At 41.6% G+C, this 12,525-nt stretch overlaps 1 protein-coding gene across 1 annotated transcript in view; it reads right to left on the reverse strand.

The window, feature by feature from the left end:
* The window catches only part of LOC124795934 (venom carboxylesterase-6-like), a 122,319-nt gene that overhangs the window by 48,967 nt on the left and 60,827 nt on the right, over positions 1-12,525 (reverse strand). The window contains exon 5 of the mRNA XM_047260014.1: positions 10,810-11,015. Coding sequence (XP_047115970.1) covers positions 10,810-11,015 — 206 coding nt within the window. The remainder of the gene's footprint in view (positions 1-10,809; positions 11,016-12,525) is intronic.

Genomic DNA, 12,525 nt, shown 5'->3' on the forward strand with positions numbered 1-12,525 from the left:
TAATGTTTAGTCATAAAATGCCAAGCATGTGTTCTTGCAGAACTTTACGATATTTGATCGTGTAATGAATGGTAAGCAAATGGCCTTCAAATAAATACATCTCTACAACACCATTGGCAAGATGTAAACAGCCCTTTTACAATCCTGGATACGTAAACTATTCACCCAAAATCGTTACTGAATTAATGATCTGCTCAAACCAATGAAAGTCCTTCTGTTAAAGCGGTCGGAGAAAGGACATTAATATTCATACTAAAATTATGCCACCGACAGACATAAAATACTCTGAGCATTTTCGCCGCTAGTACCAACATCTACATATAAACTCTCACAATTTCCTCAGCCACTGAACAGGGTACTGAAGGGCACATTCATCAGATCGGTTGTGTGTACTACAGTATGAAACCACGTTTCACTTTGTGTTTTGATACGTAATACTGGAAATGTGAGGTCAGTTATGATGGATTTTTTCCTTCCCCTTCCCACATACAGTACGTGTGGTATGTACTGTAATTCCATTGTCATTTGTTAGTGGCGAGAGATGGAAACTTTAAAGTTATTTTAATTTCCCTTCTCAATAGTAACTACGTTTTCTGATGACGGGATTCGACATTTTAACAGCAGCACCTGGTTCCTAGTATGGTCGTTTAAGACGATCGGAACCAATTCTACTAATTATAGTAATTACGGCCATCTGCAGACGATATAAATGTTGTACTTAATAAAATGCAATTGTTTCCAGCAGTACCTTCTCACGACAGGCTGATGCGATACAGAGAGAAGCGTCTGTGTGAAATTTGCCGTTTCAAAACATACGTAACTTACTATCCACGTTTCTCTCATTACACACGTACAGCGTGTTTGGCATGTCATCTCTGAGCATTTTAGTCGCACCAACTAGTTCCATTAGCCCTGATGCAGGAGATTCGAATTATCAACAAATGCCATGTTTATCAGTTACTTTTGTCCATTGTTTGTTCATAACAATTGCAGTTGAAAAGTCTGCATTAATCTCTCGTCCAAACATTAGCATGGTCCATCGTCAATGATGAATGAGAGACGAAATCTCGTGGCATTCCAATGGTCATTTTGTGCGCGCAGAGATTTGATTTACCACCAGTGATTAAGTGGAAATTTTAATAAGTTATTACTTACTCTTATGAAGACATTGTTTACGAAATCAACGTCTCAAATCTAAGCACTGACGTACATTGTACGTCGTTTGACAAAAGAGCTTGTAAGACTTCAGCAGGGTCAATCGTTTTGGCTGCTGTAATTCTCTGTACCTTTTGGGTCGATCGAGACAAACAGCTCCCCATCAACTCAGATACGTAAATGAATCTGTCGCACTGCGGGTTGAATGATATGAATTGAGTCGTCCACGTAAATGAGTTCCAGGTATTGGTTAAGAGTAATTAATTAGAAAGCGGTTTATCAAACTACTAAATTTAAAGATTTGGCCCATTTTAACCGCAACTAATTGCAATTATGCTTGTAAGCAAATACATGAAGTAATAATTACATATTAGTATTAAAATTCAAAGTGAAAGGAAGCTGCAAATTCTGAACAGTGACACAAATTGAATTCAGAGCTAATTTGAACGGGCAAAGTCCACAAGGAGTAAGTGGGATGGAAGTAAGTGTCGTCTCGGTAGATCATTTTCGGTAAGGCATTATCACACATGGGTGTGCAGCTATTGGCCTGAACATACCAGAAAAACATGGGAACTGCACATGCAAACGACAGTCTGTTCATTCATGGATGAGATCGCAAATCCCTGACCTGGTGTCAAATAATAGGATCTAATCAAATTTAGGAGCAACCGACCAAAGAAAAATACTTCATTGTTTTCCTTCCTGGGTAACCTGTGTTGCAATGTAATCTCTCCGTAGCTGATGTGATGGAGAGTCTAGTTCTGCATATAACGGGACTTGCTACCAGCCACTAGTCATCAGCCATCGTGTGATTTCTAATGCTCAGAAATTCATGTCTGCCTTCTGCCACATTTGCAAATTCAGGACGTTTGGTTTTCCACTTTTCCAAAGCACGAGAGTCCGCCTCCACAACTCCATCTCGAGTGCCCGAAAAATTCCATCTTTTCTCTCTGCTCTGCGAAAGACCCACACAAAAGAATACTCCAATGAGTAGGGTCGGCAGAACATTGCCCAACGTGACTTTTTTTTTAAACTAGCAGTTCAACATCCCACATACCAGTTGTTTTACGAGTTATCGAATGGGCTGCCTTGCCACACATGTAATTCCGAGAAAACCAAGCTCCAAATGCTTACTTTTCAGACATCCTTTTACATAGTCCAATGTGCTGTATTCTTGTATCTGAAATCTCTAGATCTGCATCCTAAACTCGGATTAACAGTTTTTTTTCTTTTTTCTAGATTCCCCAATGACCTTCCTCTCCACCTTGTGAGAGAAATTCGTAATCCACATGGAGTGGTGACTGTCTGGCTCACTTCCTCCTCCACAAACGGAGAAGAAAACATTAGATTAGATTTTCGTTCCATAGATCCGTGGTGAGGAGATCCTCGTGGATGTGGAACTTTTTTTTTGAGCTGAAATAACAATACTAATAGTATGAGTATACACAATATATCATTTGTTTCTATTAAAAAAATCGTCAATGGAGTAGAAGGAGTTGGCCACTAGTAAGTCTTTTAGGCTCCTTTTAAACTGATCTTTATTTGTAAATAAATTTATGTTTGCTGGCAAATTATTGAAGATCAGTGTTCCTGAGTAGTGTACCCCTTTTTGAACTAAAGTAAGTGATTTTAAGTCCTTGTGCAGGTCATTTTTGTTCTTGGTATTGAATGTATGAACCGAGCTGTTTGTTGGAAAAAGAGATATATTATTTAGGACAAATTTCATTAAGGAGTAAATATACTGAGAGGCAGTAATTAGTATACCCAGTTCTTTGAAGAGGTTTCTACAGGACGTCCGTGAATTTACTCCACAAATAATACGTATTACACGCTTTTGGACCCTGAAAACTTTTGTTTAACTTGAAGAGTTACCCCAAAATATTATACCATATGACATTATGGAATGAAAGTAGGCAAAGTATGCAAGCTTTTTCATTTTTTATGTTGCCTATGTCTGCTAACACTCGAATTGCAAGTACAGATTTGTTAAGGCGTTCCTGCAGTTCTGTGGTGTGCTACTCCCATCTGAATTTATTATCAAGTTGTAATCCCAGGAATTTAAGACTGTCAACCTCTTCTATCTGCTCTTCTTCATACTTTATGCATGTGCTGGGTAGGAACCTCTTACAGGTTCTGAATTGCATATAGTGAGTCTTTTCGAAGTTTGGCTTTAAACCATTTATTAATATTCATGAAAATATCATTAGCAAATTTTTCTAGAACTACACTCGACATACTATTTATTGCAATACTTGGGTCATCTGAAAACAAAACGAACTCTGCTTCTGGCAATGTAACTGATGAGAGATCATCAATGTACACAAGAAAAACCAATGGCCCTAAGATGGATCCTTGTGGGACACCACATGCAATTTCTTCCCATTCTGATGATGAATGATGACTTAATTCACTAGGCCCTTGCACTGACACCCTTTGTTTCCTGTTAGTGAGGTACAACTTGAACCATTTTGCAGCACTGCCCATGACAACATAGAATTCTAATTTATTTAAAAGGATGTTGTGGTTCACACAATCAAATGCCTTTGACAAATCACAGAAAATACCTGCTGCTTGTAATCTGTTATTTAATGAATTCAGTACATTTTCACTGTAGGTATAAACAGCTTTCTCAATATCAGAACCCTTCAGAAATCCAAACTGTGTTCTTGATAACATGTTATTTGTGGTCAGATGGTTGAGCAGCTGCCTGTACATTACTTTTTCTAAAATTTTTGAGAATGCTGGCATAAGTGAAATCGGTCTGTAGTTTGTTGGTATCTCTTTATCCCCTTTCTTGAATAGAGGCTTAACATCTGCATATTTTAGCCAGTCAGGAAATGTCTTCATTGTAACCACTAGAATGCTTTGTTTTTAAATATTTTATTATGGAAGTTATTTCTTTTGGTAAAGTGAGTGACATTTTCATGTACCTGAAGCTATTTGTAAAGGCTAGTTTCAGATATTCAAGGGCATTATTTACTGACCCTGACAATTCCATTCTATCAGTAACAGATATAAAGTACTTGTTAAATAGATTTGCCACACTATGCCCATCGGTTGCTAATGTGTCATCTACCCTTAATGCTATTTGCTTCTGTTCCTTTCTGGTTCTACCAGTCTCCTCTTTCACTATATCCCATATTGTTTTTATTTTGTTCCCTGAGATTGCTATCTTCTTCTCGCAGTGCATTTGTTTAGATGTCTGAACTACTTTTTTTAATATTTTAAAGTATTCCTTGTATTTAGCTAAATCATCATCAGCGTTGGAGATATTCTTGGTCAATAGATACATTTTCCTTTTTGTCTTACAGGAAATCTTTATTCCTTGTGTAATCCATGGTTTTATTATAGTCTTCCGTTTAATTTGGGAAACTTTTAGAGGAAAACAGTTTTCAAACATGGTACTGACATTGTTCATGAATGTGTTAATTTTTCATTCATGTCATGAGCACTATAAACATCTTTCCAGTTAATATCTTTGAGCAGTTTTCTAAAACACTCAATTTTTGGTTGATTGACTACTCTCCTGTACTCAGATTTAGCAGTCTTGATAATCTGCTTAGAATTTACATCTAAAACAAGGAGCTGCATGTCATGATCTGATAGACCATTTATTTCAGGTTTTATGATATGATTTTGTTGCTTTGATTTGTCCATAAAAATGTTATCAATGTCTGTCCTTGAGGATTTAGTGATCCTAGTTGGAAAGTTTACAGTTTGAGTTAGATTGAAAGACAACATTACTAACTGCAGTAAATGTTTACTGGAAGACTGCATTAGAAAATCTGTATTAAAGTGACCAGCAATCAAAATTTCTTTGTTTCTTCCTGTTAAATAACCCAAAAGAGCTTCTAGATGATTTATGAATAGATTATAATTTCCTGTAGGTGCTCGGTAAATATTTACTATTATATAGGATCTGTTATGGAACTCTACTTCTGTTGCACATGCTTCTAGATGCTGCTCTAAACAGAATTTATTTATGTCAATGTTCTTGAATTTATGGCAGTTTTTAATAAGTGTGGGAACAGCTGCCAAGCTTCCCCTGAGAAAGCAAATATCTCCTGAGCAGCCTGGCACCTTACACTTATCTAGAAAAAGCAACATTCCACCAAAGTGTTATTTGTGTAGAGAGACCAACTTCTAAAAATTTATTGTGCACTGGTCGAATGTACGACCTGGTTCATTATACTGGCCCCTTTTAGCCAGAGTTGGGGTAGTCTCTCGGTGTGTGGCATCTTGACCGCTCACACCCTGCCGGCGTTGAACTGGGCAATACAGAACTCGTAAACGTCTACCTTAAGCAGCCAATTCACAGCACGACTAGTCTCCCCCTCCGACCACACCACTGAGCAGCTAGCCGACCATCTGACTGTGTGTGTGGAAACATTGAGACTGCAGTGCCAGACCCTACCTGCCTGCACTGATGCAGGGGATGGCAGGTAACAGTTGGGGCAAAGAGGTAGAGGTCCGCCAGCAAACCGACACACCCAGGGCACAGACTCAACCACTATAAAATCGTCCACACAAAGGCAAACGGGTCGGGGCAGGCCACTCTACCGTGGTGATTGGCCGACTCTTGACAGTCAGTTCCCAGGTCACTACCCCTGCTCCAAGTTGCCTTGTCTTTGGAAGACAATTTTTCTCTCTAAAGAGCTCCAGGCACTGGCCACCAGGGCCCCTTCCTACCATGAGGCCCATCCAACGTTCCACCAGGTTCCTACATTACAATAAATAACAAACAGAGAACTTGCAATTTACTACAGAGAGAGAGAGAGGGGGGGGGAGGGAAATTAACATGTGTAGTGGCTGTCTTTGCGATCTCTGGTATCACCCATGTTATTAGCATCAAATATTCGTTAACCAGTAGAAGCATAGTACGAATTACTATCAAGTACATCAGTTGCAATGATATACGAGGTGTAGAAGTACGAAACTGGAATTTGGTTGCAATAATTACACGTCTGTTGTTTATCAGTTTCAAACAATATTTTATTCAAAATAATCTCCATTGCTATTTATACATTTCTCACACTCTCCAGCAGTGTATGAATGCCACGCCATAAAGAACAGTTGTTCTTTTGAAGCGAACCAGTCAGCGAGCCATTTTCATACGAATTTAAGCGTTGTTCAGCGACAGCGTGTCCCAGTGGTGCAAATAGACGATCATCAGACGGAGCCAAGTCTGGAGAGAAAGCAGCATGCCCTAGTTCTCTCCAGCTGAACGCCTCAATCGTTTCCCTGGCCCGTTTCGCTGCGTGATATGGGGCGTTATCTTGGAGCAATATGACTGTGTTGCCTTTTTCCATATTTCTGTCGTTTTTCACGTAATGCTTGATTTAAATTGATCATTTGCTGCTGGTAGCGAACAGTATTAACTGTTTCACGAGGTTTTAGCAGCTCGTAACAGATGACACCCTTCGGATCCCACCAAACACAGAGCATTGACTTCTTTACAAAGCGATTTGGTCTTGCTGTGGATGTCCATGGATTGCCTGGAGTCACCCATGATTTACGGCTCTTAGGATTCTCAAAATATGTATATTTTTCATCACCTGTCGCTATTCGATGGAGAAACGACTTTCTTTTGTACCTGGCGAGCAGCATTTCACAACATTTCGATTTGCTTGCTGTCTTTCATTCATTTCATGTGGAACTCATTTTCCCACTTTCTGTAACTTTCCCATAGCTTTCATTCGAAGAGAAACGCTTGCTGCATCACATTCAATCGTTCAGAGAGTTCTTGTTGAGTTTCAGTGCCATCTACATTCAGCAAGGCCTGCAATTCGTTGTCTCTAACTTTTTCCGTGGTTTCCCGCTTTCGTCGTTTCTCACGTCAAAACCACCACATTTGAATTTTTTGAACCACTCGGAACACTATGTTTTCCCAAGAACATGTTTGCCGAAAGCTTCGACAAGCATTAGATGCGATTCTGCAGCAGTTTTCTTCAAATGATAACAGAAAACCAATGCTGTCCACAAATCTTAGTTGGTAGGCACAAAACTCTACGTGTTTGTGGATTTGAAACAGACACCAATGTATGGAACTTGCGTTACATGTGTGTTGACATTCGTAGTCAGCCGTTACACGAAGCAGATGGCGCTGCAGACGCTGTCTCACGGGCCCTACACTGACGCATAGCACCATATACAGGGTGAGTCACCTAACGTTACCGCTGGATACATTTCGTAAACCACATCAAATACTGACGAACCGATTCCACGGACCGAACATGAGCAGAGGGGCTAGTGTAATTGTTTAATACAAACCATACAAAAATGCACGGAAGTATGTTTTTTAACACAAACCTACATTTTTTAAAATGAAACCACGTTAGTTTTGTTAGCACATCTGAACATATAAACAAATACGTAATCAGTGCCGTTTGTTGCATTGTAAAATGTTAATTACATCCAGAGATACTGAACCTAAAGTTGACGCTTGAAACCTCCGACGTTCAGTTGCGTGTTGTAACAAACACGGGCCACGGTCGGCGAGCAGAATCTGCAGGGACATGTTTACGATGACGACCGTGTTTACGAGTGTGGCTGTAGTACACTGTTGTGGTTTGGTCTAGCTGTCGCAGTGTCCGCATGTAGCTAAAATGGCTCTGAGCACTATGGGACTTAACTTCTAATGTCATCAGTCCCCTAGAACTTAGAACTACTTAAACCTAACTATCCTAAGGACATCACACACATCCATGCCCGAGGCAGGATTCGAACCTGCGACCGTAGCGGCCACGCGGTTCCAGACCCGCATGTAGCGCTTGCTGCTATTGTTATTCTGCATTCGTCTCCGCACGCAGACCAGCTGTAGTACATCGTGTTACCAGACGTTTGTGATAGTGTAGTGTTGTAGGAACTGTGACCATGGTGTATTCGAACTCTGAAAAGGCGGAGATGATACTCATCTATGACGAGTGTCGACGAAATGCAGCTGAAGCCTGCAGGGTGTATGCAGAACGGTACCCGGACAGAGAGCATCCAACGTGCCGCACATTGCAAAACATCTACCGCCAACTGTATGCAACAGGTATGGTCGTAGCACGCAAACGGGTCCGTAACAGGCCCGTCACAGGAGAAGCGGGTGCAGTTGGTGTGTTAGCTGATGTTGCCATGAACCCACACATGAGTACACGGGACATTGCGAGAGCCGGTGGACTGAGTCAAAGTAGTGTCATGCGCATACTGCATCGTCACCGCTTTCACCCGCTTCATGTGTCGCTACATCGGCAATTACATGGTGATGACTTTAATCATCGAGTGCAATTCTGTCAATGGGCATTAACAGAGAATGCGTTGCAGTTCTACCTGTTTACCGATGACGCGGGTTTCACAAACCACGGGGCAGTGAATCTACGGAACATGCATTACTGGTCCGTGGACAATCCTCGCTGGCTCAGACAGGTAGAGCGACAGCGACCGTGGACTGTAAATGTATGGTGCGGAATCATTGGCGACCACCTCATTGGTCCTCACTTCATTGCAGGGGCCCAAACAGCTGCAGCATACATCGCCTTTCTACAGAATGATCTGCCAACGTTGCTCGAAAATGTCCCACTGGAAACGCGTCGACGTATGTGGTATTAGCATGATGGTGCACCTGCACATTCAGCAATTAACACTAGGCTGACCCTTGACAGGATGTTCGACGGGCGTTTCATAGGACGTGGAGGACGCATAAATTGGCCAGCCCGTTCTTCTGATCTTACACCTCTGGACTTCTTTCTGTGGGGTACGTTAAAGGAGAATGTGTACCGTGATGTGCCTACAACCCCAGACGATATGAAACAACGTATTGTGGCAGCCTGCGGCGACATTACACCAGATGTACTGCGGCGTGTACGACATTCATTACGCCAGAGATTGCAATTGTGTGCAGCAAATGATGGCCACCACATTGAACATCTATTGGCCTGACATGTCGGGACACACACTATTCCACTCCGTAATTGAAAACGGAAACCACGTGTGTACGTGTACCTCACCCCTCATGGTAATGTACATGTGCGTCAGTGAAAAAGACCAATAAAAAGGTGTTAGCATGTGGACGTAATGTGCTGTCCCAGTCTCTTCTGTACCTAAGGTCCATCACCGTTCCCTTTGGATCCCTGTGTAATTCGGTGCTCTCCGATACACACGATCGAACAGCGGAGGAGTGGTACTCAAGCGTCAACTTTAGGTTACAGTATCTCCGGATGTAATTAACATTTTACAATGCAACAAATGGCACTGATTACGTATTTGTTTATATGTTCAGATGTGCTAACAAAACTAACGGGGTTCCATTTAAAAAAACATAGGTTTGTGTTAAAAAACATACTTCCGTGCATTTTTTATGGTTTGTATTAAACAATTACACTAGCCCCTCTCCTCACATTCAGCCTGTGGAATCGATTCGTCAGTATTTGATGTGGTTTACGAAATATATCCAGCGGTAATGTTAGGTGACTCACCTTGTATAGGGAAATTCCGGTTTCACACTTCTACACCTGGTATGAGTGTCGTTACATCAGTTGACTGATGCGTCTCAGGCTTTTATACTTCTTGGCCCAATCATTTAGGTAAAGTTAAGTCTTGCCGAAAAAAGAACTTCGTGTTTGGCTTCAGAACGAAAATTTTCAGAGCAGTTATTTTACATTATTGCTGAATGGAAAATTAGCTATGAAAAACAGTATGAGATGGCTCCGAAAACCAATCCTCATTTGCAGGTATCCAATACCTTGCCAATTTCACATATGCTGTATGTCTTCAAACCCTTACTAATAATATTTGTTTAAATATTCGATTATTCAGTTAGCGCTCCATATTTCTATAACAACACTTTAAATATTTTCCTTCATTTCAGGAACTTTAAAATATATGTGGTGAGTGATACATAACTGATAGCTAATGTAAAATTCAAGTCTAAGCTGCTACTGAGTCACAGTTACTGATGAAGTAAGGCGTAATGCTAAAGCCGGCTGATGCAGGAAGTCACGTGTCCAGTAAAGGAAGGTTACGACTTATCTTGAAAATTAGCTGAGGATCTTTTTCGAATATATTGTCCCTGGCAGTCTACGTATGCAGAAACTGCAAAACAAATGTTACAGTTATCTCTTCCTAGAAGTGACAAACTATATACTTTACTGGATATCAGTCAGTCCTACGAAAGGAATTTCACCTTCAAAGGAAGCCTCCTCATTGGTCCTTTGTTGAATGACTGCCACTAGTCAACAGTGACATTTCTTAAGAATTTCTGATAATCTACGAGTATACTTATCAGGTCTGAGTCCCGCATACACTTGGAAAGCAACTATTTTCTGACTTCGCACTACACTCACTCCTGTTCAAAGAAGCCGTTTTTCAAAGTTATGTATTTCTCAGACAGCGAAATTATTGTTTCTATGTTTCTGTAATTTGTAAGTGGCTACTGCTACTGTACATTTCTAAACTATATCTCCATCTCCGCCTCAATCAACGTGAGGAATCTTGGAAAGAAGTCTTAAGATTGCTTCCAGATTCTTCACTGCCATTCCCATGGGAACAGACGTCACAACCCAACGTCAGTGTTCCTTCCAATCGTCAATAGTCATATCAATACAGCACTTTAAGCCCAGCTATCCAGTTCCTACGAAATTTGTCCTGCATGTTGCTTAAACGAGTACCCACCAAGATCTTGGGTATCTGGCGCACCAGCTCCTCGGCAGAGGTCTTGAGCAGGCAGTCAAGCAAGAGTTCGCTGTCCTTCAGCTGCTTCTTGCGGCAGCCCACCAGCTCGCCCAGGCGAAAGGCGCGGCGACGGGCCTCCACGGACGAGACCTGCGCCCATGGGCTGAGCGCTGTGCCGGAGATAGATATGGCACCCTGGAACTTGCCTGCAATAGGAGACGACCCTCAAAATAAAATAAAACACACACACACACACACACACACACACACACACACACACACACACACACACACACACACACACACACACATCTAATTATACCACCTCCTTAACCTGATTAACCGTTCTTTTCATTGTGGGCTCCCTACTTTTGAAACGGTAGCCGTCTGAAATCCTCTGCCTATAACGATTTGTCCCTGAGCGCTGCCTGGCGTACCACTCGCTATCTCCCATCAGTTGTATTCGAGGCGGCTCAAGTTACAAATATAATCACTCTTGCCTATGCCTTCACCACCACATGTAATACAATCAACCACACCCGTCCAACCTTCGCTGGACTGCTGATGTCCCAGAAGTCTGTCCTCTCCTTCCCCTCGTACACCATGTAAACTGCAGATATTCTCAAACCAACAACTCTTATATTCATCATGCAATATGCTACCAACCTACCATCAACACGCCCACAGTTCCTTCCAATGTCACTTTAATGTCCTGTTCGAGCGGTGTATTATGTCGAAACTTCAAGTAAATGTATTATAAAATCCGGGCCACAATCTTCAGACGCACTGATCTGTGTTTCCGTCACTCAGATTAACTCTTGATAGAAAACTAACATCGAATGCGCACCTCTTCATCTTACAACGTGAGCCCGAAACCCACTAAAAATGGTTCAAATGGCTCTGAGCACTATGGGACTTAACTTCTGAGGTCATCAGTTCCCTAGAACTAAGAACTACTTAAACCTAAAGACATCACACACATCAATGCCCTAGGCAGGATTCGAACCTGCGACCGTAGCGGTCGCGCGGTTCCAGAATGTAGCGCCTAGAACCGCTCGGCCACCCCGGCCGGCGAAACCACTAAAACTCCAACTACTAACATGGCACACCTGAGATCTTGTGCCATTGTTGTCACCCACAAATTCCTAATCTACTCAATTCTAATTTTCGCCAGTATTTCCTAGAACTCCACCTTTCCTAAAAGCATAAAAATCCTGAAAATAACGTTGACACCACCTCAACTTCCATATCCGCCTACCTTTGCCAGTTCGCATCCTATCCGATTTACCATACCACCTTTTCTTAGAGTACCTTCGAATCCACTACACTATTCAGAAAACCCAATATCCTATCCACTCTCCATGCACCTCCATGAGTGATCCATCCTCTCCTGCCTGAACTGTGACCACTTCCCACTACCTAACAATGAAACATGCCCCGACATATACCCTGCCTTCCAGTCACAGACAACGTTCCAACTTCATCCTCTCCCTTTCCTCCCTCCTCAGTCATCCTCCTACAAAACTGTTGGTTGCTTCCTTCAGTTCCAAGGGGCCCCATTGTCTTATTTATTCCGTTTTTACCGATTATTATTATTATTATTATTATTATTATTATGCACCACTAGAATCATCATTATCAAAGCGGCATCGACATCACTGATTTCATTTTAAATATTGTGTAAAGTATTCCAAAGAAGGTGGTGGAGTTTTTTCA

Source organism: Schistocerca piceifrons, chromosome 4 (genome assembly GCF_021461385.2).
Source record: "Schistocerca piceifrons isolate TAMUIC-IGC-003096 chromosome 4, iqSchPice1.1, whole genome shotgun sequence".
Lineage (NCBI taxonomy): Eukaryota > Metazoa > Arthropoda > Insecta > Orthoptera > Acrididae > Schistocerca > Schistocerca piceifrons.